General features: G+C 47.2%; 1 protein-coding gene and 1 long non-coding RNA gene across 5 annotated transcripts in view; one reads left to right on the forward strand and one right to left on the reverse strand.

Annotated features, from left to right (window-relative positions):
• Window positions 1–66: 66 nt before the first annotated feature.
• LOC309534322 (retinol dehydrogenase 12-like) overlaps window positions 67–22960 on the forward strand; it is a 31608-nt gene continuing 8714 nt past the window's right edge. Inside the window, exons 1-4 of one of the 4 annotated variants that reach the window (XM_082226581.1) lie at window positions 71–201; window positions 15013–15033; window positions 15934–16052; window positions 17368–17523. In XM_082226581.1, coding sequence (XP_082082707.1) covers window positions 86–201; window positions 15013–15033; window positions 15934–16052; window positions 17368–17523 — 412 coding nt within the window. In that variant the 5' untranslated portion in view covers window positions 71–85. Of the gene's footprint in view, window positions 202–12842; window positions 12969–15012; window positions 15034–15933; window positions 16053–17367; window positions 17524–22960 lie in introns of those variants that run through there. The other 3 variants (XM_082226583.1, XM_082226582.1, XM_082226584.1) reach the window with 3 other exon arrangements.
• On the reverse strand, window positions 18620–19744 carry LOC309535105. Its single transcript, XR_014221017.1, has 2 exons — window positions 19239–19744; window positions 18620–19067 (listed from the first exon to the last, which is right to left on the reverse strand). It is a non-coding gene; the product is annotated as an uncharacterized lncRNA (long non-coding RNA).

Raw genomic sequence — 22960 nt, forward strand, 5'->3', positions numbered from 1 at the left:
AAGCACGTTCCCCGGAGTTGAGAGACAAAGGTCCAGGGCGTCACTGCGAGGCGAACAGCTCGGGCTCTGGGTCAACAGTTCCAGCATGCATCCTGCCAAGTTCATGGGAGGGACTGGCCACCCGTTCCTGAGTAGACACGCGACAAGTGACGGAGAGAAAGAGCAACGGCCGTGCAGAAGGAAGGTACCTCGAGGAACAAGGTCAGCTCCACAGGGTTTTAGGCGGGAGCAAGAAAAAAGAGAGTTTGATCAGCTCCACCAGTAGGACAGTAAAAGGTGCCACTGGTTTTGGTTTCACCCAGCAAAGAAGCAGTAAAGGTGCTGCTGGTCCCCAGTCGAAGTCGAAGCACTGCTGGTTGGTTGTTGGTTTTGGTAAAGTGCCACTGGTTTTTGGTTTGCCCAGAAAAGCAGTAGAAAGGATGCTGCGGGCACCGGTTGAAGTCTAAGCACTGCCGGTTGTGGTTTTGGTGTTGGTAAAAAGGAGGTTGGGGGAGGTGCATCAGTTTTTCTGAATGTGCGTGTGGGGACACTCCAGTGAATGTTTTGAGTGTGTGAGACATTGGAAACAACGTGACTGAGTGAAAAAAAAACTAGGAGGGCGGAGTGTCCCAGTTTCCCAGTATCCCAGTGTCCAAGTGCTCCAGGGTCCCGGGGTCATGGAGAAAAAGCAGTAAAACAACTCCCACGACCCCCCTGCAATGTTTCCTGAACAAATTGGAATGATGCCACTCAAGTAGATGATTGAGGATTTAAAACTGAAGAAAAATAGACTCCAACACTTATGTGAAGTTCCTGACCGTCCCCCATGGCTTAGGAAAAGTAGAACTGTGATTACCTGAGTCAAACTGTGCTCAGTACAAGTTAAAAAGCCAGCAGTTTTGCCAGTCCCGGAAGAGGAGTAATTTGGCCCCCTCCAACCTACGCACCAACTGCACCCGTTGCTGCACAAGGGTTGCCAAATCTGGGAGCAGGCGAGGGTGAGGGCACTGGTCCTTTTCCCCCTGCCCAGAAGTACACTGGTCCTTCCCCCCCCCTTGAACAGGGTAAGGATCCCCAACTCCCAAGAAAAGAGGAAGAGAAGGAAAGTGAGGAAGAAGGTGATATGGAGAATTCAGAAGGAATTTAGAAAGTGGACAAGCAGTCCAAAAGAGTGTTTCAGTATGTAGAACCACATGTGGCTTCTTGGGATAGAAGCAGCATAATGCAAGGATGAGCACTGACAAAAAGAAACAGAGCAGAAGGCTTTGAGAGCCAAATGGGACAGAACTGTTAAAAAATAAAGAGAGACAATTAAAAAACCCGAGGGATTAAAAACCCTAGGATTACAATACTGACCATTGAGGAAATCTGCAAGATACATGCCCTCAGGGCAGCGGACAATACTGACGCTGCAATTGAGGTCTCTTACCCCAGGAACACGCCCCCTTGGGATTACAATACTACTGCGGGAAGGGCGGCCTTAGAGACTTATCACAAAAATGTTTTAGAAGGCATGATAAGGGCAGCGAAAAGACCTACAAATATGGCAAAATTATCTGAGGTTTTTCAGCTGCCCAGTGAGCCCCCAGGAGCATTTTTGGAGAGATTAAAAGAGGCATTCCGCAAGTACACCCCCGTAGATCCTGATGATGAGGCCCAAGAGGTGATTGTAAAAACTACCTTTGTGATGCAAGCAGCTCCCGACATAAGACGAAAAATCCAAAAGCATGAGAACTTTATGGGGAACCGTCTCGAATGGATGTTAACTCGTGCCCAGACAACTTACAATCAAAGGGGAGAAGAAGCAGAAATGCAGAGAGAAAAATACCAGACCAAAAAAATTAATGGCACTAAGAGCCGGGCAGCAGCCAGCAGCCAAAAATGCAATCCTGGAGGGTGTCCACGGGAGGGGCAGAAGACGCCTAGGGAAGAAACCAGTGCACCATCTGCAGGCAAGAAGGTCACTGGAAAATGGAATGCCCACAGGCCCCGCTCCCCCAAGGCTGGGAACAGTAACCCCATGGCCTGAACCCCACCTCACCAGCCGGGAGCACAGGCAATGGCCCAGAGAGACAAAGAAACTTACTAGGATAAACCAGGCCCAACAAACGCAGGTTCCCAGAAGCTGCCTGGCCCTGGTCCAACAATGGTTGCTCAGCACATGGAAGGAGGTTTCTGAAAATGATTCTCCCCCCCCCCATCTATCTTGCTAAAAGACTGTTGCAGTGGAAAGCATGTGAACAGACTGTTTCTAACATTCATTCATGCAATAACAAGAGATCAGCTTTTTTTTCCTTGAAGCAGCTTCAGAATAAAATGGAATGTGAGACATGTTTATCTCTTGGCTGCTATCTCAGAAGGACATTGCTGTATTCTCCCCAGCCAGCTTCCCTGAACCCCACACTGTCTGGATTTACAGTCAAGCGACAAAAAACCCCAGAATGCCAAGAGTTACCCACCCCGGCCCCAAGTACTAACCTGAAGAGTGATTTCTTAAAAGTGTTAGAAGTTATTCGTGGAGACAAATAGACCAAGGACTTCAATATAAGGATAACCCTTTTATTGTTCGCGTTTGCAAAGGCGGACTCTCCGTACCCGTGGATACGAAGAGCCCCGATGAAGCATAGACACAGTGTTTTTATTATCCCTACAGCTGCCGCCCCTCTTTAGGAGGCTTGGCTTACATTCTACCTATCAGAGTTCAACACATCTCTAATACATTATTTCAATCTACACTAGCCGTTTAACTGTTACTAAATATAGGTATACGCATTCCACCCCTGCCGTTATCTTGCAGACATGGCGTTTAGACTCATAAAAGACAAAGACTCTTTCTCCTGAGTTTGAGGCACTCTCCGTACCAGTCTCTTCTTTGTTTCCTAATCTCTCACAATCCCCCCTCTTTTCGATACTTTGCCTCAAACTCACGTAGGGCAGTTTAAACATGTATGCTCTTTCTCCGGCTTTGTTTGCTGTTTCTCCCTTATACCCATACACATATATACTGGACGTAATGGGCCCCACTGCCAGGGGCTCATAGCACTTAGTTTTGTTGTCTTTAGTTCTGCATCTGAAATACTGGGTTTGGTTATGAACGCAAGGGTCTAATTTTTCTACGCACTCCGGAGCAACATTATAATACATTAAGGTTCGGGTAACCCTATTTCCAGTTTTGGTGATTTGAATGCACTGGCTACAATTTTGATCTTTCGCTACGCTTGTAATTATTCCTATGGCCAAAAAAACCTAACTCTTACTATAGTCCCTCTCATTCTGATTTTCGTCTCAATTGTTCAAGGGCTTGTACTACCGTAGGGGTTCTTGTTAGGCTACAACGGACCTCCCCTCCCAGGGTAATAACACAATATCGGAATACAATGTCCTCTATAAAAACTATGTTACACTGTTCCGTGCAGTGCACACATAACACACAACACTCACAATGAGCACAGCAACAACACTCATAAAAGCACTTGCAAGTACAAAACAGGCACATTAAGGAAATTGTGTCAACATCCGAGCCTGTCTTGGTTCCTGGTTCCCTGATTTATAAGCGTCACCTTCAACGGGTTGACTGGATCAGCGGATATTGTCCAGTCCTGCGGAGCTTTCTTGACTCTGTGATAGTAAGTCCACCCGTGCTCTCTGGTCCTTACTGCCGATTCCGTGGTAAGCAGCACTTGAAATGGACCTTCCCAAGCAGGGTGAAGCTTCTCCGCCTTCCACGCTTTTATCAGGACCCGGTCACCAGGCTGGAATGAGTGTTGGTGTTCCAACAGTGGGGGACGCTGAACCAGAACGCCGCGTCTATGAAGAGACAATAAGGACTGGGAAAGTGACTGCAAATATTTTCTTAGGAACAGATCCTTAAATTCCACCAAAGGTTGACCCAACTGGGCCAAATAAAGTCTCCCCATCATCAGTTCGAAGGGGGATACTCCTAGGTCTTTTCTAGGTGCTATTCGCATTCGTAGCAAAGCCAGGGGGAGATTCTTCGTCCAAGGTAGCCCATTCTCCAGATATAATTTAGTCAAATGCTTCTTAATTTCAGCATTCGCCCTTTCTACCTTTCCACTGCTCTCAGGGTGCCAAGGGGTGTGGAGGTCCCATTTAATTCCCAGGGTTGCCATTACTTCTTGCAACACCCTCTGGGTGAAGTGGGTACCCCTATCTGAATCTATTGCCTCAACTACACCGAATCGGGGGACTATGTGTTCTAGAATGGCCTTGGTGACTACCTGCGCAGTTGCTCTTCTACTTGGGAAGGCCTCCACCCACCCCGTGAGATGATCCTTAAATACCAATAGATATTCCCCCCCCCCTCTCTGGCAGTTCCGTGAAATCTACCTGTACCCTCTGAAAGGGCCATACTGCTAATGGTCTCCCTTCTTTCTCGGTCTTTTTGGCTCTAGTCTTGTTTACCTTTTGACATATTAAACACTTCCAAGCTATGGAATGTGCCATAGGCCACATGTCCTTACTCCAATATAAGGATTTTACCATATTGACCATAGCCTCGGTCCCAAAATGCCCGCTTTCATGTACCTTTTCTAAAACTCCCATCATTAGGGTTTTTGGTAATACTACTTGCCCTTCCGGGGTTTTCCATTCATTATCTATCTTCTCCCATCCCTCCTTAGTCACATACTCAATTTCTTGGGGGGGTAAAAACCAGATTTTTTGTATCAGCTTTCATCAAAACAGGTACCTTCAGGGTGTATTGTTGGACCATTGCATCATTAGGAATACCTCTAGCTGCCTCTTTTGCCCTGAGATCAGCCCACCTGTTCCCCACCTCTTCAGGACTTGTTCCCTTAGTATGGGCTGAAACATGTACCACCGCGACCTTTTCAGGTCCGGTAAGGGCATCCAATAATCTTTCTAACAGTGCCATATGTTCTATCTGTTTTCCATCTGCCTTAATATACCCTCGGTCTCGCCACTTTCTACTAAAGGTGTGGACCACGCCCCATGCGTATCAGGAGTCTGTCCATATCGTTACCTCCAACCCTTTTTCCAACTCGAGGGCCCGTGTTAGGGCCATGATTTCACATTTCTGAGCTGACCAGGTTGCCGGCAGGGCCCCACTTTCAAGAATCTCCCCATCTTCTTCCTGCTTGGCAGGGGGTTGGACTCGATGGCCCTTGTGGTCTCTTCCAACTCTATGATTCTATGATTCTATGACAACATACCCTGATTTCCTCCTCCCTTTTTCTACATAACTTGAACCATCAGTGTACCATCTTTCCCCTGTTGCCAACGGCGTTTCCATCAAATCCTCCCTGACTTTTGACATTAGTTCTATAGTCTCTACACAGTCGTGTTCATCCGGCTCCCATTCTTTCCTTTCTCCAATTAGAAACTCAGCCAGGTTCAGATTGCGATCAGTCCCCAAAGTAATGTTGGGACTCGTTCTCAAAATAGTTTCATATTTTACCAGACGCCCATCGGTCATCCAGGTAGAGGCCGCCCCTGTCATTACTGTGGATATCTGATGGGGGCTATCTATGAACTATCAAGGCCCCACCGAACGTCAATTTTCTACTCTCAACCACTAGCATAGCCGCGGCAGCCACCGCCTGAATACACGTGGGCCATGCCTTTACTACAGGTTCCAAAGTCTTACTGAGATAGGCAACAGGCTGATACCGCCCCCCTCTTTTCTGGGCCAATACCCCCACAGCAGTCTGAGAACTAATCGTCACATACAGATGGAATGGTTGTTGTAGGTTAGGCAATGCCAGAACTGGAGCTCCGGCCAATACCTTTTTTATTATTATTATTCCCTCCCATCTTGCCTCATCCTCTTTGTCCCAGGCCACCTTTCCGTCTCCTACAAGTTTTTAATTCAAAAATTGGACCATCTTTGCATATTGGTCAATCCACAGCCTTACCATATCCCAATAATCCCAACATCCTCCTCACGTCTGTCTTATTTCTTGGGGGTTGTAATTCTAAAATCCCTTTCACTCTTTCAGGGTCTAATTTCCTTGGTCCCCCCCCCTCTAACAGGTGTCCCAGATACTTCACCCTTCTCTGAATGAATTGCAATTTTTCTTTAGACACTTTTACTCCCAGTTCTCCCAATCAGTTGACATGGTAGGTTCTAGCAACCCCTGCTCCAACAATCCATCCACTACTGGTTGCAATCCCACCCGCCCCTTACGTGTCATGGGGTATTGAGGGGTCCAGGACTGGGTGATCCCCGGTTTCACTGTGATTTTAATGGGGACTATATCTAATCTTCCTACCGTCTTGCGTCTGCCCGAACTGTTGGGTCTATTTGTCCCTCGTCTTCCTCCTTTAAGAGGTACATGGGGATTCCCTGGTCTAAGTCTACTAACTGAAAACCCAGTCCTATCATCAAATCCCTTCCCAATAAATTTATTCCTGATTCTGGTATAAACAGCAGTGATCCCTCCACTACCCGGTCACCTCTCATTATTACAGTTTCTTCCAACTGTACAACTTCTTTTGCCACACCGCTCACTCCCACCACTTTCAGATTTGAGGTTGTTTTTCCTACCCCGGGGATAGGTATACAAACCGATGACCGCATAGCTCCAGAGTCTACCAAAAAGATCAGTGATTTTTTTTTAAGGGGCCCTACGCATAAATTCACCAGTGGCTCATTCCGGGCCCCTACGGTTGAGCCGGAGATTCCCTATTCATATAAACTAAACAATTCTTCAATCCCTGTCTCCTCATTTGTCCTGTTTTGTCCTTGGGGCTGACTTCCCCTCTCTGCATTGGCCCGTTCTTGCACTTGAGCTCTTGGACTTCGACACTCCCGTGCGAAGTGACCCGGTTTGTTGCATCTATAGCAAATGATTCCGGGGGTCTGGGGATAATTTCCTCGTCCCCTTCCGGGCTCATTTTCCCTCTTAGCTGCTCTGATAATTGAGCAAAATTATACAAACGTGGTGGGATTTTACTTACCAGCACACAACACATAAAATCTTCTACAAAGATGAAGTATACTACTTCATAAAACTTCATTTTTGTTGTAATTAAACAAATTGTATTTAAGTTTGGCTTGTGCTGCCAAAGCAATCAATAGCATTCATTTTATTTATTTTGCAGCAGGCTGCACTTTTATCTGCAGGTGTCAGACTCTGTGTTTACCTTTAGTCAAGACTACAATGTTCTTGACTTGTGTGCCTTTCTGAATAAAATTTAGGGCGGAAAATAACAGGCTTCTGTACAGTTGGAAGCATTTAACGCCTGACAAATATCACAAGGGAGGAAAAATAATAGCACATGCAAATTATATATTGCTTCTTTGACCCATAAAATGCTCTGTTTAAAATAATGAGCCACAACCTTGCCTGCACTATAATTCCAGAGTCTTCTACAGGGTATCATCAACACACAAAACACACACCACCTCATGGAAGAAATCCCTCACACCTTGAGTCTAAGAGAAGGCGGCTTTTCAGGCTACCAGAACTGTATCCAAACACTTCTCCCACTTAAGATTCCCCCCCCCAAGATGCTACAATAAATCACAACTTTAGCTTACACTTTTCAAAAGCATCTTCCAACACGCCACTTGTCCCCAGGTGGTCTTAAATACCTAACAAGTAGAAATGGAGCACAGGTTCTTCTTCTTCTTCTTCTTCTTTTTTTTTTTTCCCCTCAAGAGCCACAACTGCAAAGGATTATAATTCATTACTATTTGCCAGTCTCGTGCAAGGTGTGTGTGTGTGGGGGGGGCTAGTCAGGCTGCTCCTCCATCCTTGTGCTTTAGTGAAAATAATAGTGCAACAAGTCATTATTTACTTAAAGGGCTGCAACTTTTCATTTTCTCTAAGACTAAAAAAAACTTTTAGCTAAGCATTTTCTATATAACAAAGGTAGCTGAATTAAAACAATGCCTTTCGCTCTCAGGCCAACTGACCTTGGCAATAGCACATTTAGTTTGTTGCAAACTCTCTTCCGGGAACAGAGCCAGGGAACAAGAGAAACATTTCTATGTAAACCTATGAAGGGGGAGAGGGGAAAAGGGGTTTTTGAAACAGGATAAAAACCTGCTTGTAAAATGTTTTCAGCGGCCTGTTTTGTGAATCCATCACACAGGTGCCTCTGCCTCCCCCCCAATCTGCCCCCTTCCGGCTTCCAATTATACGTCCCGTCTGGCCCTATGGGGTACTTTGGCCAAACCACCCTGCAGAAATTAATCATAGTGACCTTTGACAGGCCGACAGTATATTGCCTTAAATACTCCTCATTCCACTGCACAATACCTGTCCCAATAAACTATTGGGATCTATGGGATTATTTCCATTGGATTCCTTCTGCCTCTTACTTTGATTTTTGCCCATTATTCACAATGTCTCCAAATTCACGTTCTCTCACAATCGCACGGAATCGCCTGGCCGCTTCCCTCGCGGGAGAGACGGAACCGCAAGCTAATCCTCCCGTCAGGGCCGAACCCTGATCCACACTCACGCGTCCGTTTGGAGCCTCTCTTTCACTCAAGAGACGATTCTCTCGCCCCCTTTCCCTTTTAATACCTCTCCCTCGTCTACTCACCCAATACAGTCCAGCGCCGCTTCTCGCGACTAGTGAACAGGTCAGGAGACGAATCTCTCACCCCCTTCCCGTCCATTTTTATTTCTCTTTCTCAACTACTCACCCAATGCAGTCCAGCGCCACTTCTCGTGACTAGTGAACAGGCGGGCGTCCCCGCTGGGTTCTCGCGGTCCCCGACCGCCAAAAAGAGCTCAATACTTTCCTCCCATATATTGAGTCCTGTCTCTAGCCCTTGTGCGCCGTCCCGGGCGGGACTCGGTCCGAGTCACTCCGCAATAACGGAGGGGCGCCTACCCGGGGTCCGAATTTCGCTCAGGCAGCGCGTCAAAGGCCCCACGTTCGGGCGCCAAGAATTGTTAGAAGTTATTCGTGGAGACAAATAGACCAAGGACTTCAATATAAGGATAACCCTTTTATTGTTCGCGTTTGCAAAGGCGGACTCTCCGTACCCGTGGATACGAAGAGCCCCGATGAAGCATAGACACAGTGTTTTTATTATCCCTACAGCTGCCGCCCCTCTTTAGGAGGCTTGGCTTACATTCTACCTATCAGAGTTCAACACATCTCTAATACATTATTTCAATCTACACTAGCCGTTTAACTGTTACTAAATATAGGTATACGCATTCCACCCCTGCCGTTATCTTGCAGACATGGCGTTTAGACTCATAAAAGACAAAGACTCTTTCTCCTGAGTTTGAGGCACTCTCCGTACCAGTCTCTTCTTTGTTTCCTAATCTCTCACAAAAGCAAGTGAATGCTTTCTGTGAACTTTGTAAAAAAAAATTCTTTTTAGGATCTACTGAAGAAGCGCAGCATGCTCAGATCAAAACGCTGCTCCTATAGGAATTTTGAAACTTTGGAAGTTTGCCAGTGCACGGGAACACTGTTCCCCTCCTACTTAACACTGACAAACACTTGGCAGATGAACTGCAATTTGCAACATGGCTTTGCAACATGGCTTACAGGCCGCAAAAGCTCTGAAAAAATTAAAGCGCAGAGAAAAATACTTGTAAAAATCTCAGCTGGCAAACTTAACCCAAGAAAAAAGGACTGTCATCCATCTGTCATGGATGCTTTAGTTAAGATTCCTGCATTGCGAAGGATTAGACTTTGAATACTCTTCCAGTCAGGCTCACCTGGCACCTATTCTCATGTCTTTTTTTGATGCAAGGTGAAGCCCTTTTAATTTTCCCAGACATCTAAAAGCTGTTTTGAATTGGCTTTATTCAGCTGGTATGCTGGTATGCTTTTACTGTACTGCTTTGCTAATTATACTTCTTGGTAATTTTATTATTTTAATCTATTTCAAATGATTTGCTAGCCATTCTGGAAATAGTAATATTGAAGTGCAGGGTAAAGTAGAAGTGGAGGAGGAGTGATAGTCAAGTACATTGCACAACTAGGCTTAAGCAGGGGAACGCAGTGTACTTAAACAATATGATGCAATTTACACTGATACCGGAGATTAGATTGGAATAATTTTGTGGGTGATCTCAAAAGAGTCTGCTATGGTTAGGGTGGTGTCTCATAATGGAAGTGGTGTGACACCTTGGTGAATCCAGGACTGAGGTGTTTTCTGTTATTTCATATTTTATTTTCTGCACGAAAATAACTAAAACAATAATAAAAAGAGCCTATTTGGGAAGAGTTTACATAAAAGGTTGTGAGCAATCTTATGATTGATTTTGACGTGCTAAGGATAATCATAATAAAGTTTGTGTGCTAATCAGGGCCTGCCAGCTATGAGGCAAGGTGAGGCAACTGCTTCAGGTGGGAGGATCCACAGGGACAGTAGATTCCAATGTAGGATCTTTATTCCCCCCCCCCTTGTTGCTGATGTAGATCTTCACTCACCTCTTCTTTCCTGGAGTGTGTGGGGGGCATTTTGTGGCTCACTTCTTTTTGTGGCCAAAAGTGCCTCAGGCCAGCCCTGGTGCATAACAGCACTACATTGGTGTAGGTATTCCCAAGGCCAAACCAACAGCTGCTATGGACCTCCTCCAGCAGAAGAGACACTATAAACATCTGCTGGCACGTAAGAAAAGGGAAGCCATTAAGACCACCTGAACTTGACTTATTCAGGCAGTTAAATCCAATGATTCAGCCACATTCTCACATATCACATCTAGCCCACAAGGCTATGGCCCAACCACAGTGGACTGTCACATCCCCCCAGGGACCTGGGAGGCACACTTTCAGGATGTTTACTCGGACAGCTCTGCTGAAAATGGAAGAGCTAGCCAAATGATAGGAAATCTGCCTATGTGGGATCCAGTGATGGTGACAGAGATTAAGAACTAGGTAGCTTAGCTAAGACTGGGGAAGGCCCATGGGGAAGGCCTAATCCCACCAGAGGCCATTAAAAACAATTTGGACTTCTGGGCCCCCACTCTGGCTTCACTCTTGACCTGCATTGACACCCATGGTCGAGTCTCCAAGGACTGGGGGCTTGCAATCATTGCCCCTATATATAAAAAGCTGATGAGATAAAACAAGATATATAGTCAACATCTATTTCTGTGTGGAATGGTGACATTTCAGTGAGAATACATACATTATATATTACCAGTACCTGTAATCCAGAAACCCAGTGGGCTGCTGCTGGATGGACAAAACACTGTTTCTTCTCCAGCAGCAGATTGCATTGTCGGGCTTCAGAGAGAGGAAGAGAAGCCTTCAAGTTACACTATTCATACTCTTTAAAAAGTGTGTTTAAGATAGCCCTTTCTATTTTTTAAAGAAAAGGAGAAACATGGGGCTCCAATTTGCAGTGCACATCTGGTTCAGAAAGCAGGACCAGTGTTAAGTTGTGGGCGAACATGTCAGACGACACAGTGATTCTTTAAACAGCTCTTCTTTATTCAGATGCCAGAACAGAACTAGGCTGAGGAGCTCAGTCAGCCTGCTTATATAGAGCTCCAGAACAATGCAACTGTTGCCATTTTCTAAAACTATCCAATCACTGAACTTCACTTTTCGATCCTTCATTTGCATAACTACAGTATCCCCCTGCTGGCCCAGGGTGAGAACTTCAGTACATAACAACCAGGACAATTTCCTGCTAAAAATCACCCTCTAGTTCAGTGTTTCCCAACCGCTGTTCCGCGGCACACTAGTGTGCCGTGAGACGTTGGCTGGTGTGCCGTGGGAGGGAGGCGGGCGAGTCGGGCGGTGAGAGGCGGCGGCGGCGAGGATCCGCCTCGAGCCGGGGGCGGCTCCGCGGTGGTGGTGCCGAGGTTTCTCTCTCCATTCTCCCCTCACACACACACACAGGAAATAACACAGGATCAGCTGACAGGACCCAGCCAATGGGGCGGCGGCGGGGCAGCGCGTGCAAAAGGGAGGAGCGCGAGACAGCGGACGAGGAGGAGGCCGGCATGTCTGGGCAGCAGCAGCAACAACAGCAGCAGCAACTCCCGGCGACGGCTCCTCAAGCCCCGGGCAACCCTACTCCCTCACCGGCCTCGGCCGCCCTCCTGCTCCACCCGCCGCCGCCTCCCCCACCGCCGCCGGCCACCTCGGCCCCGCCGCCGCCCCCTCCTCCGCCCGCTATCGCCGCCACCACCACAACAGCCGCCGCCGCCTCAGCTGCCGCCGTCCCTCAGTCCCTCGCTCTGCTGCCTCCTCCCCCCCACCCCCAAAGCTTGGAGGTTCCCCGGCAAGGGGGAGGGAAAAAAATTGAAAACTTTCACTTTCGTGCGTCCCCCCCAGCGTGACGCTGCGCGCTGACGTCACGGGGCTGTAATGGTGGTGTGCCGCGAGATCTTTTTCATCAAACAAGTGTGCCTTTGCCCAAAAAAGGTTGGGAAACACTGCTCTAGTTGCTGTTTGTGTCATAAACCAACTTGCTTTACTCTGATAGTGAGACCGAAGTACATTAACAAGTAGAGGCTATAGATCAAATCCATATAGTACACTATTTAGAAGTTTTATGAAATAAATATAAATATCCTCCCCCCAAAAGACTATTCAGTCTAGGGTCTAAAGTGACGTAGCTGCACCATTGTCTTTACCTCTGCAAGTATATTAAATATTTCCAGGCTGTTTGGACTGGGATTCAGTCATGTACTGGCAACTTCAGGTTGTACAATGAAAGGAGATTTGTATATGTTGTAACAAACCTACTTTCCCCCAAGACTGGATTTTTTTGCAATAAGTATAGTGTTGGGGAAATGCACTGGAAAGTGTGGGATAAAAAAATGCTTGATGCAACATTCTACAACCTCCCTCCAGATAAATCAGGATGAATGCTCAGTAAGCAGCCTGTCACTCTCTTGGTTGCCCCCAGCTATTAGCATTTGCCAGCAGGTGGTGTCATAACTTTCAGTTCTTGTAATTCGTTATTTCTAATCATGTGGCACTCCTCCCACACCTCTCACTGTTTTATTTCTCTCCGTCAGTGGAGAAATTTCATTTGCAGAGGAGAAGTTTTCTACAATGTCAGCTCTCAGGTTTGGGTTTCTTTATTTCACTAGCTATCCTGTAGGCTTTATTAACTTGTTCTCAGAACCGCAAATTTTGCATAGGCCACATGCATTTTTGTATGCAATACTGAAATACAAGAAGGGGACAAAATCAAGCAGGTTGCAGTCCTAACCCTACTTTCCTGGGAGTCGGACCTACTTCTGAGTAGATTTGTTTAGGACTGTACTATGTGTAGATAATTTCTAACCTAATTTAATATTTTACTTTTTGCTGCACTTTTATTATGCTGGAAGCTGCCCAGAGTGGGTGAGGTATAAGTAAAAAAAATATTATTATTTAATATTCATTGAGGTTATGATTAATATCTCCTTGGCACACTGAAATGTTGTTGTTGTTTAGTCGTTTAGCCGTGTCCGACTCTTCGTGACCCCATGGACCAGAACACGCCAGGCACTCCTGTCCTCCACTGCCTCCCGCAGTTTGATCAAACTCATGCTGGTAGCTTCAGGAACACTATCCAACCATCTCGTCCTCTGTCGTCCCCTTCTCCTTGTGCCCTCCATCTTTCCCAACATCAGGGTCTTTTCCAGGGAGTCTTCTCTTCTCATGAGGTGGCCAGAGTATTGGAGCCTCAGCTTCAGGATCTGTCCTTCCAGTGAGCACTCAGGGCTGATTTCCTTAGGAATGGAGAGGTTTGATCTTCTTGCAGTCCATGGGACTCTCATATCTACAATTATTGCATGCATTGTGTGGCTCCCTTTCCCCCTCTCTCATTAATATGCTCTAGCACTTTGGGGAGATTTGCTTCAGCCCCTTCCTAGTGACATTCTGAAGGCTAAACTAAAAAAAGTTGCTAGGAACCATTGGGTGAAGCCATGCGCTTTAAATGTATGGTGCAGATGCGACCTTAGGCTGCAATTGTGAGAGAAAGCCTTACTGAACTTAATGAACTTATTTCTGCAATTGTGCTACTGAACTTCCTGTTGTTATGTATTATCTGCTATCTCTTTTGTCTGTATTGTCGCACACACCCCAATTTTTGAGCAGCAATACATTCCAGGGAGTCTGGTGCTTATCCAGGGTTTGGCTTTCTAGGAAGAAATGTTATGAATTGGGGTGAGGGGGGCAGTCCCCTTCCAGACCTGCAATCCTGTATCCAGGGCTGGTCATTAAGTGGCCACCTAAGGTACAGACTTCAGGGGGACACAGTACTGACCTTTGAGGGGCAGTTTTATATAGGTGAGTTTTTGTAATATTGTATCTTATAAATTTCTGATAATCTTATTTTTCCCCACAAGACCTCTGCCTTTGAAAATTGAAATTAGCAGTTTTGTGCAAGTAGTTCAACCTCTGGTGCGAAATAACTTAGCACTGGTTACTGCCTGCATCTGTGAGGGAATGCAGAAGGCGAAGGTTGCCAAACCACTTGCTTTGTCAAGGGAATAGCTTTCGCTGGCTAGTTAGGTGGTACGATTTAGCATAGCCAAAGAAGTTGCTCTGTGCCATGGAAACCAGCCTTTCCCCTCGCCTGGCTGGTAAGTAGAAGAACAACAGTCAGAGTAGTGTGAGGGAGCTGGAAGCTGGGAAACAGAGACATGACTTGCTCTGTGCTGGACTTTGGGGCTTCCCTAGAAACCATAGCAAGATCTATGGTTGCTAATCCTGTGAGCGCCTCCATCTTATGCTCTAGTTATATATGCATATGTGTCAATAAAACCATATATCCTAACAGCACCAACAGTCTCCATTGGCCTTCACTCCAAGGAAGCAAATCCTTGGGAAGCACAGACACCTCTGGAGTCTCCCACTGCTCAGAGATTGGGGTGGTATGTAACAGAAAGTTAATGGCTATTGAGCTGTAGGATATACTATTTTCTTTATGCATATATACAACCTGAGCATAGGATGGCATGGCTCACAGCATCAACACTCCAACAGATCTTGCCTCTCCATTAGATTCTTAGACCCCACCATTCTGCTGCATATCTTTGGATTCAGCACAGCCTACGGAGTCTAGCTCAGACAAACCTCAAATACCAAAACTAACATCCTTTTTCTTTTCCTTCCCAGCATAGCATGGCATCCAGCCAGGTAAGAAAGACGTGGGAATACCTAACTGCTCTTTGAAGCATCTACGGTGGTCATTATGGCAACACAACTTTTTCTTACCTAACTTTTTAAGGTGTCAAAGGCATTCTGATCCTTATTGATTGATTGATTGATTATTGTTGTCATCGCTACATATTATCTGCCCTACACCTTAAGGTCCCGGGGGTGGGGGTGGCTTACGACATTTAAAATGCAATTATTGCACAATATTAAAAACAGATCGAAACAACTTATTTAACCAAGGAACCAGTTTGACTGGCTCACCAGGTATCCTCTTGTAGAGCATAACCTCACAGACGAAAAATCACAGGCCTGCAAGACATCCACAGATATCATCCAGACTCATCTCCCAAACCAGTAGCAATATTCTTTCTTCAGATTTTTGCTTAATTGGTGTTGCATTTTTTTCATTTAAAGGGATTTTTACCATGCTCTTCAGGTCAAAAAGGCTCGCTGCATGCCTTAGAAAGGAAAGTCTCTGTTCTCTGGCATAGAATCTGAGGGTGCCCCCAGATTATTTTGTGGGAAAGGAGTCATGCGCACCCTGGAACTTTAGAATTCTACAGTCTAAATCCAGCTGCTCGTTGTTGTTATATTTTTAAACAGACTTTTTGTGGTTTGGAAAGTGATGTGGGAATGCATGAGCCAGAGGAGCAGGTTAAAGGATAGAATCACAGAATAGTAGAGTTGGGAGGGATGATGAGGGTCCTCTATTCCAACCCCTGCAAGCAGGAATCTTTTGCCCAAAGTGGGGTTCAAATCCACGACCCTGACATTAATAGTCTCATGCTCTAGCATCTGAGCTACCCAGAGGAGCAAACCAAGAGAAACCCTCTATACATACCAAAGTAACATTTACGGTTGCACTCTCTTATGTTTTAGGAAGTGGTTTGCGGGAGGAGTATGCACATCAACAGCTCGGCTGGATGGAAAGGTGGCCGTGGTCACAGGGGCTAACACTGGCATAGGGAAGGAAACTGCCAAGGACCTCGCACGAAGAGGCAAGTTGTCTGTCCATGCATCATCCACCACATGCCACTCAACCCAAATTGAGCGGGACATCTCTGAATTACAGAAGCCATCCTATTTTTGGTTCAGTGCTCTGCTGTGAGTCAGCTGGTTTGTGCCAGACCAAAAGACACTCGTTTGTTTGTTTGTTTGTTTGTTTGTTTGTTTGATGCTCTCCTGCGAATTGGCTCTCTCACACCAGATCGCTGGACACTGGCTCCCACGAGAGCACCCCTATTTTCATCAGACGGATGTTGCAGAGTATGCCACCATCAGGGTTTAAATGAATAAAGGCTGCCTTAACCATTTTTAAGTGAACAAGCAAATTTATAAGTGCCTTAACTCTTTCCTTAAACAGAGGGTTTCTGGTTCATAGGATTTATTTTCATTTTTTAAAGGAAATTCACTGAATTACATAAGCCCCCTGAAGGAGAGGAGGCATGTTGTTGTTGTTGTTTTTAAAAAAACACTCCACAAGGGCTCTGCAATAGCAGTATTCACTTTTTCTATACAATAAATAATTTTAGAAACCTCTATCATGCCACTTTCCTTAGGCTGCAACTTTACACACTTACCTGGAAGTAAGTCCAATTGAAGCAAATGGTCATTACTGCTGAGTAGACATGTCTAGGAGTACACAGTTGTTGCTTTAAAAGGCCAAACAATGTGATCCACATGCAATTCTTTACCACAGGGATGAGGAGCCAGTGGCCTTCCGGATGTTGCTGGACTTCCACTACTCCTCAGCATGGCCAGTGGTCAGGGGTGATGAGAGCTGTAGTCCAGCCCTTCTGAATGTGCCCTCATTGGTGGAATGAACATTTGACTGCGTCCCATTGGAACTGCAGTCTCGATATATTTATTAACCATGGTTTAGCGTTATATCTGAATACAGCCATTACATTTGGGGTAAGGGGGGTGTATTTATTACTATAAATGTATGTATTCTGTCCCCTAAAATAACTTTAACCAAAGGTAATTTCCATTTTTAGAAATACATTAAAGTGTATTTTTCTTGAACATAGTAATGGTTAATTAGACAAGGGCAACTACTTCAAATGCTTGAGGTAATTTAAAAAAAGCCGAGTATTACTCCCCTCCCACAATGATTCACAATTCATTGCTGCCTATAACATCTGCTGGCAAAAGGGCTTTTACATATATTTATATTCACATATTCATATTGTAGAATTTTTATATTATTTTATATTTTGTTGCATTAAAAGAAATTAGTCTAGAAAGACAGGACCAAGTTTAGAAACAGCTTGTTTGCCTTATTCCTCTTTTCTATTAATTTCCCTTTTGAAGGTGGTCGTGTCATCCTTGCCTGCAGAGATATAGCAAAAGGGGAAGCAGCAGCCCGTGAAATTATAGCTGAAACAGGGAATCAGCAAGTTATTGTGAAAAAACTGGACCTGTCTGATAGCAAATCGATACGGGCATTTGCAGAAGATTTCCTAAAAGGTATGATTGACTAAAAGTTGGCACCTGTATAGTTACTGGTCCTAGAGATAATCTGTGTGGAGTCAAGAATTTCATAGGTTTTGTTTAAAATAGAGAGGTATTTGTCTGGCTTCCCTATGTGTTCTTTAAACCAGGGATCAAAAACCATTTTAGACCAGGGGGCACATTTTGAATTTTGAGAGAGTGCTGACTGCTCCAGTCACAAAATTGCTGTAATGGGGGCCATGGCATAACACAAAAGAAAAGAGAGAACAGTCATTGTTGATTTTCCACCCTTACCCCGCCCTTGGACATCCTCATGCTTAGCACAGGAAGCCATCTATGTCCTGCTGGTCCTGATTGTAGTGACACAGCTGTTAAAGGCAAAAGATTCCTGTTTTCTCCATTTCTAAACAAAGCGAAGGCTGACATCCTGTAGCCATTTACCTGGTGTTATAAGTGACAAAACTGCTCCTTTCCCCTTATGGGGTACCCAAGAGCCCATATAGAGTCCTTTCATAGGTTCTCTATCAGTAGGAGAAAATAACAGAGACCAGCCAGAGAATATTGAGAAGCAAAGCAGCTAGTAAGCCTGATCTTTACTTACTGTTGCAAGAGGGTGCTCCCCTCACATGCAGGAAAGGAGGAGGACCCAGAACCAAGGTGTGTCCACCCTTATATAGACATTTTAAATTGCCCGCCCTGGAGTCCAAGACCACCCCCAGAAACATCATACATACATCACAGAAGGGGCGTAGCCCAAGACCACCCCCCAGATACATCATAACTACATCACAGAAAAGGCGGTCTACAACAAACCTGAGTGCGTTGTTTATCTCCTGGCAAGTTACCTGATTGCATTATCTGGGTTTTGGCCACTCTTTTGTTATTATAACTACTTACCATTATTCCTGAATCTAGGTCACAGGCTCACACTCTGTTCATATCTTGAATGTGCCCTTAAGACAGGATTTGTGAGGAAAGAGACAAGGGGAAGGTTTCTCACTTTGACCTTGCAGAGAAATATTTGAGGTCAATTTGTTCAGGACCTTGTCTATGGGGTTTCAGACGTGTGGTTTATATAAACATTTATCAAAAATTATTTATTTTATATATGACCTAAAAAAAATTATAACACTGGGAATAACCCCCACTGAACACAGAGACATCTGAAGTAGAAATGTATCCCATTATACTGGAAATTAACAATGCTGTGAATTCTTAATAAGTACTTGGACATTAGTTTCTGCATAGCAGGAGACATGCCTGAGCCTTTTTGCAAACTTCACATTTTGTATTTGCCATTTGAGGAGGTAATTATTTAACACCAACCTGCATTTATTGTGTAATATTTACAGAAAATAACTTTTAGCAGGTACCTAATCTTGAATGAGTCCACTACAGAAAAGACGCATCCTGGTTGCTAGGGAAAAAGAAGTTCAACCTATGGAGATTCCAAGAACTGCTAGAAAATAAGACAGAAGCAGGAAAAGTACAGTAAAGGGGAGGGGTAAACAGAAACTTTTAATGACCTCAGGCATTTCTATTGCCTGGTGTCCAAACAACTTACCGTATTATTTGCACCATAACACTCACTTTTTTCCTTCTAAAAACTAAGGGGAAATGTCTGTGCGTGTTATGGAGGGAATGCCTACGAGTGGCATGCCCACGGATTTTCCTCCTCTAAAAACTACGTGCGTGTTATGGTCAGGTGCGTGTTATAGAGTGAAAAATACGGTACTTTACAGTCACCACATTGACTTCACTAATTGGCCTAAAAACACTGGCAGGTGGGAGCAGCTAAGCTGATTCATTTCACAGAAATCACTTAGAAGGGAGTCTGCACATTTTGCTTCATAACTTTCCTTCTAAGAGGGCTAGAGACTTAATTTTTTTAATAGAAGCTTAGAGTCTAGGGAACCTGCCTGAGGGCACCAAAGAAGGCCTTGTGCCTGCTTGGCGATCTCCACTTTAAACCTTCCATGACAATGTTCTTGCATTTAAGAGGAGCCAACCTTTTGCTTGGAAGCTTTCCCTTGAACCTTTCTGGCACTTTGGAGCAGGAGATGGATCATTCCACAGCTTCCATTTGAATTTTGAGATGTCTTATATAAAACACCTGGCAATGTTAACTGTCAGAGACATGGTAGATGGACCTTAGGTCTGACACAGAATAGCTATTCTTATAATCTGTCTCACTGCACTCTTGGGCACTCTTACTTGTAGGTCTGATTAAAAGGATGATATGTGTCAGAGCTGCTTCCAGATCCTAGCTCACAGAGGATCACGCTAGCCAGCGATCATTTAGTAAAAGTCTTTATTGAGTTACATTTTCCATTCTCAAGCTGCTGCGTGCAACTCTACGTCTAATGGCTAGATCGGCGAAGTCCCGTCTGAGTCTCCGCCCCTTGCGCACCAACTTAATACCCTAGCCCTGCTCCACCTTTTCCGCCTGACTGTTCTCCTCTGGGTCCCTCTGCCCCCCGGGGTCTCTTCCTTCCTGGATTCTTCTGACGCCGACCCCCCGGACTCTCCTGTCTCCTTGCGCCGGGCTTTAGGACCTGGCTCTCTTTCAGGGCTGCCTACTGCGTCACTTCCCTGTGCATTTGAACTTGGCGCGCGCGCCCAACTTTCCACTTTCCGTCTGACCGTTTCTTCACTCCCCGATGGAGGTGTGGCCACTCCTGACTCATGCCCTCCCCCCTGTTGTGAGCTGCCAGCGCTTGATCCCTGGCTCTCTTCCTTTTCCCTGCTCTCTGGCGGTGACGCTGGTCCCGATTTCCAACTGCTCTCCTCTGAGTCCCCTCTGGCTCTATCTCCCTGGGGTGTCCCCCTAGGCTCCCCCCTTGCCCTGGCCACTGGTGCTCCTTTCTGTGAATCTTCTGATTCACTGGAAAGACTCGGAGATCTCGGGTCGTCGTCATCACTCATCTTTTCCTCTGCCTCCTCCCCCTCGCTCTCTGTTTCCTCCCTTGCCCTTGCCTCTGCTCCTGAACCCCTGACATCCATCCCCCCCTCGAAGCCCCCCGTTCCCCCCTCCCCTCCTTCCGGTGCGGGAGCTGGGTGCTGCTGCGGCAGAGGGACGAACGTCGGATACCGTTCGCTTCCCGTGGTGGGCCTCCATTTGAAGTCTCCCGGTTCTTCCTCCCTGCTCTCGTTGACGACGGTCACCTCCGCGTCCATCTCTGTGCCGCCGTGCTCAAAACCAAGGTCGTCCCCGAAAACGTCCATGTCCGTCTCTCCCTCACTGCCTCCTGGCGGCGTTGCTCGTCCGGGACCTTCCAGCCACCTCTTGCGCCACTGCTCCTCTGGTCTATCGTCCCACCAATACGAGGGTTCTGAGGCAGATCCCGAGGGTGACCCCTCCGGGGAACGGGCATCTCGTATCGGGTCCTCTTCCGAGTCGAACCCCCGGAACGTGCTTGCAGAAAGTGTGGGAGTGAAAAGCCAGTCGTCGAAAAGGTCTGCTGGCATTGGTCTATGCGGGAAGAGGGCATGAAACTCGTCCTTGAGCAGAGGTTCATCCAAGGCGTAGCCCGGCACCCAGCTGTTCGCACTGGCCGGGGTGCCCTCCTTGGCGAGAAGGTATTCTACTCCCTCTTCCCCCCACCTGGAGTCCAAAATTTTCGTGACTTCGTTGATGCGCTCCTCCTGTGCCACCCCCGCGTGCCCGGTTCTTTCCCTGAGCGGACTCGGCGCCGTTCCGGGTTCCTGAAACCTGTGCGGTGCCTTGTAGGGAGTGAGCACCGATCTGTGGAACACCGGATGCATTCTGGAACCCTCCGGAAGCACCAGCCTGAAAGCCACCGGGTTGACCTGCTCTTCGACTTGGTAGGGCGCCAGTTGCTTATGCCCTAGTTTCTTCTTGGCCAACGACCTGGCCGGCACTGCGTGGGCTGCTAACCAGACCCAGTCTCCCACATGGATCTCTTCGCCAGCCCTTCTGTGTTTGTCTGTCTGCACCTTGTATGCGTGTTTGGCCAGCTCCAGGTGCCGCCGCAGCTGATCGTGGACCTCCTGCAACTCCGACGCGAACGCATCTGCTGTCTGCGGCTCCCCCTCCACCATTCTTTCCAGTCCCGGGAAGGTTCTGGGGTGCCTCCCGTTGTTGGCGAAGAACGGCGTGACCCCCGTGGACACGTGCTTCGTGTTGTTGTAGGCGAACTCGGCGAGCGGCAAGTAATCCACCCACGTCGCAGGCTGTTGATTCACATAGCATCTCAGGTACTGCTGCATGATGGCATTGACCCGCTCCGCTTGCCCGTTGGTCTGCGGGTGTCTCGCCGACGCCAGGTTGATCTTGACGTTTAGGAAGCCCATCAGCTTCTGCCAGAAATTCGAGATGAACTGCCGCCCGCGGTCGGACAGAATAGACCGTGGCAGACCGTGAACCTTGAACACGTGGTCTATGAACAGTTTGGCGGTTTGTTCCGCCGTGGCCACCTTCGCACACGGGATGAAATGTGCCATCTTGGAGAACAAGTCCACCACCACCAGCACGGCCGTCTTGCCCCTCGAGCTGGGCAGATCCGTGACGAAGTCCAGGGCGACTCTCTCCCATGGTTCGACCGGAGTTTGCAGCGGTTCCAACAGTCCGGCCGGCGGTCTGTGCACTGGTTTGGCCCTCTGGCAGGTGTCGCACCTCGCCACGTAGTCCGCGACCTCCCCTCTCATTCCGGGCCACCAGAAATCCCTGGCGACTAATTCCACCGTCTTCTCCTTGCCAAAGTGCCCGGCAGTGGGCGCGTCGTGCAGCTGATGCAGTACCTTGGCGCGAAGTTCGTCTCCCGGCACGTAGATGGCCCCTTTACGGATGAGCAATCCATCTCTCAGCTGGAACCCGTCGGTCGCTGCCGTGCCCCTTTGCATCTCTGCCATCTTTGCTTGCGCGAAGGAGTCATTCTGCAACGCTCGTCGCACCGCCTCCAGGTCCACTGTCGCCGCAGCGCACGCCCACACTGTTGGTGCGAAGATGTGCATGGCGGCCGCTGGCGTGGCGTCCTCCAGATACTGTGGCTTACGGGAGAGCGCGTCCGCCATGATGTTGGTGTCCCCCGGGACATACTCTATTCGGAAGTCGAAGTTCGCAAAGAACTCAGCCCAACGTATCTGCCTCTGGTTCAGGAACTGTGCCGTGCGCCAGTGCTCCAGATTCTTGTGGTCCGTGCAGACCTGCACCGTGTGCTTGGCGCCGATCAGGAAGTGCCTCCACGCTTTGAATGCTGCATGAATGGCCAGCAACTCCCTGTCCCAGATGGTGTAGTTCTGTTCGGACTTGCTGAGCTTCCTGGAGTAAAACGCCCCCGGCCGCCAAACCCCCTGCGGGTCTCTCTGCAGCAGGACTGCTCCCACGGCTCTGTCCGAGGCGTCTGTCTCGACCCTCATCGGCCTGCTGGGGTCGACATGCAGCAGCTGCTCTTCCGACGCGAAGAGACGTTTGAGTGCCTGAAAGGACCGC

Source organism: Podarcis vaucheri, assembly GCF_965113315.1.
Source record: "Podarcis vaucheri genome assembly, chromosome: 1".
NCBI classification, from domain to species: domain Eukaryota; kingdom Metazoa; phylum Chordata; class Lepidosauria; order Squamata; family Lacertidae; genus Podarcis; species Podarcis vaucheri.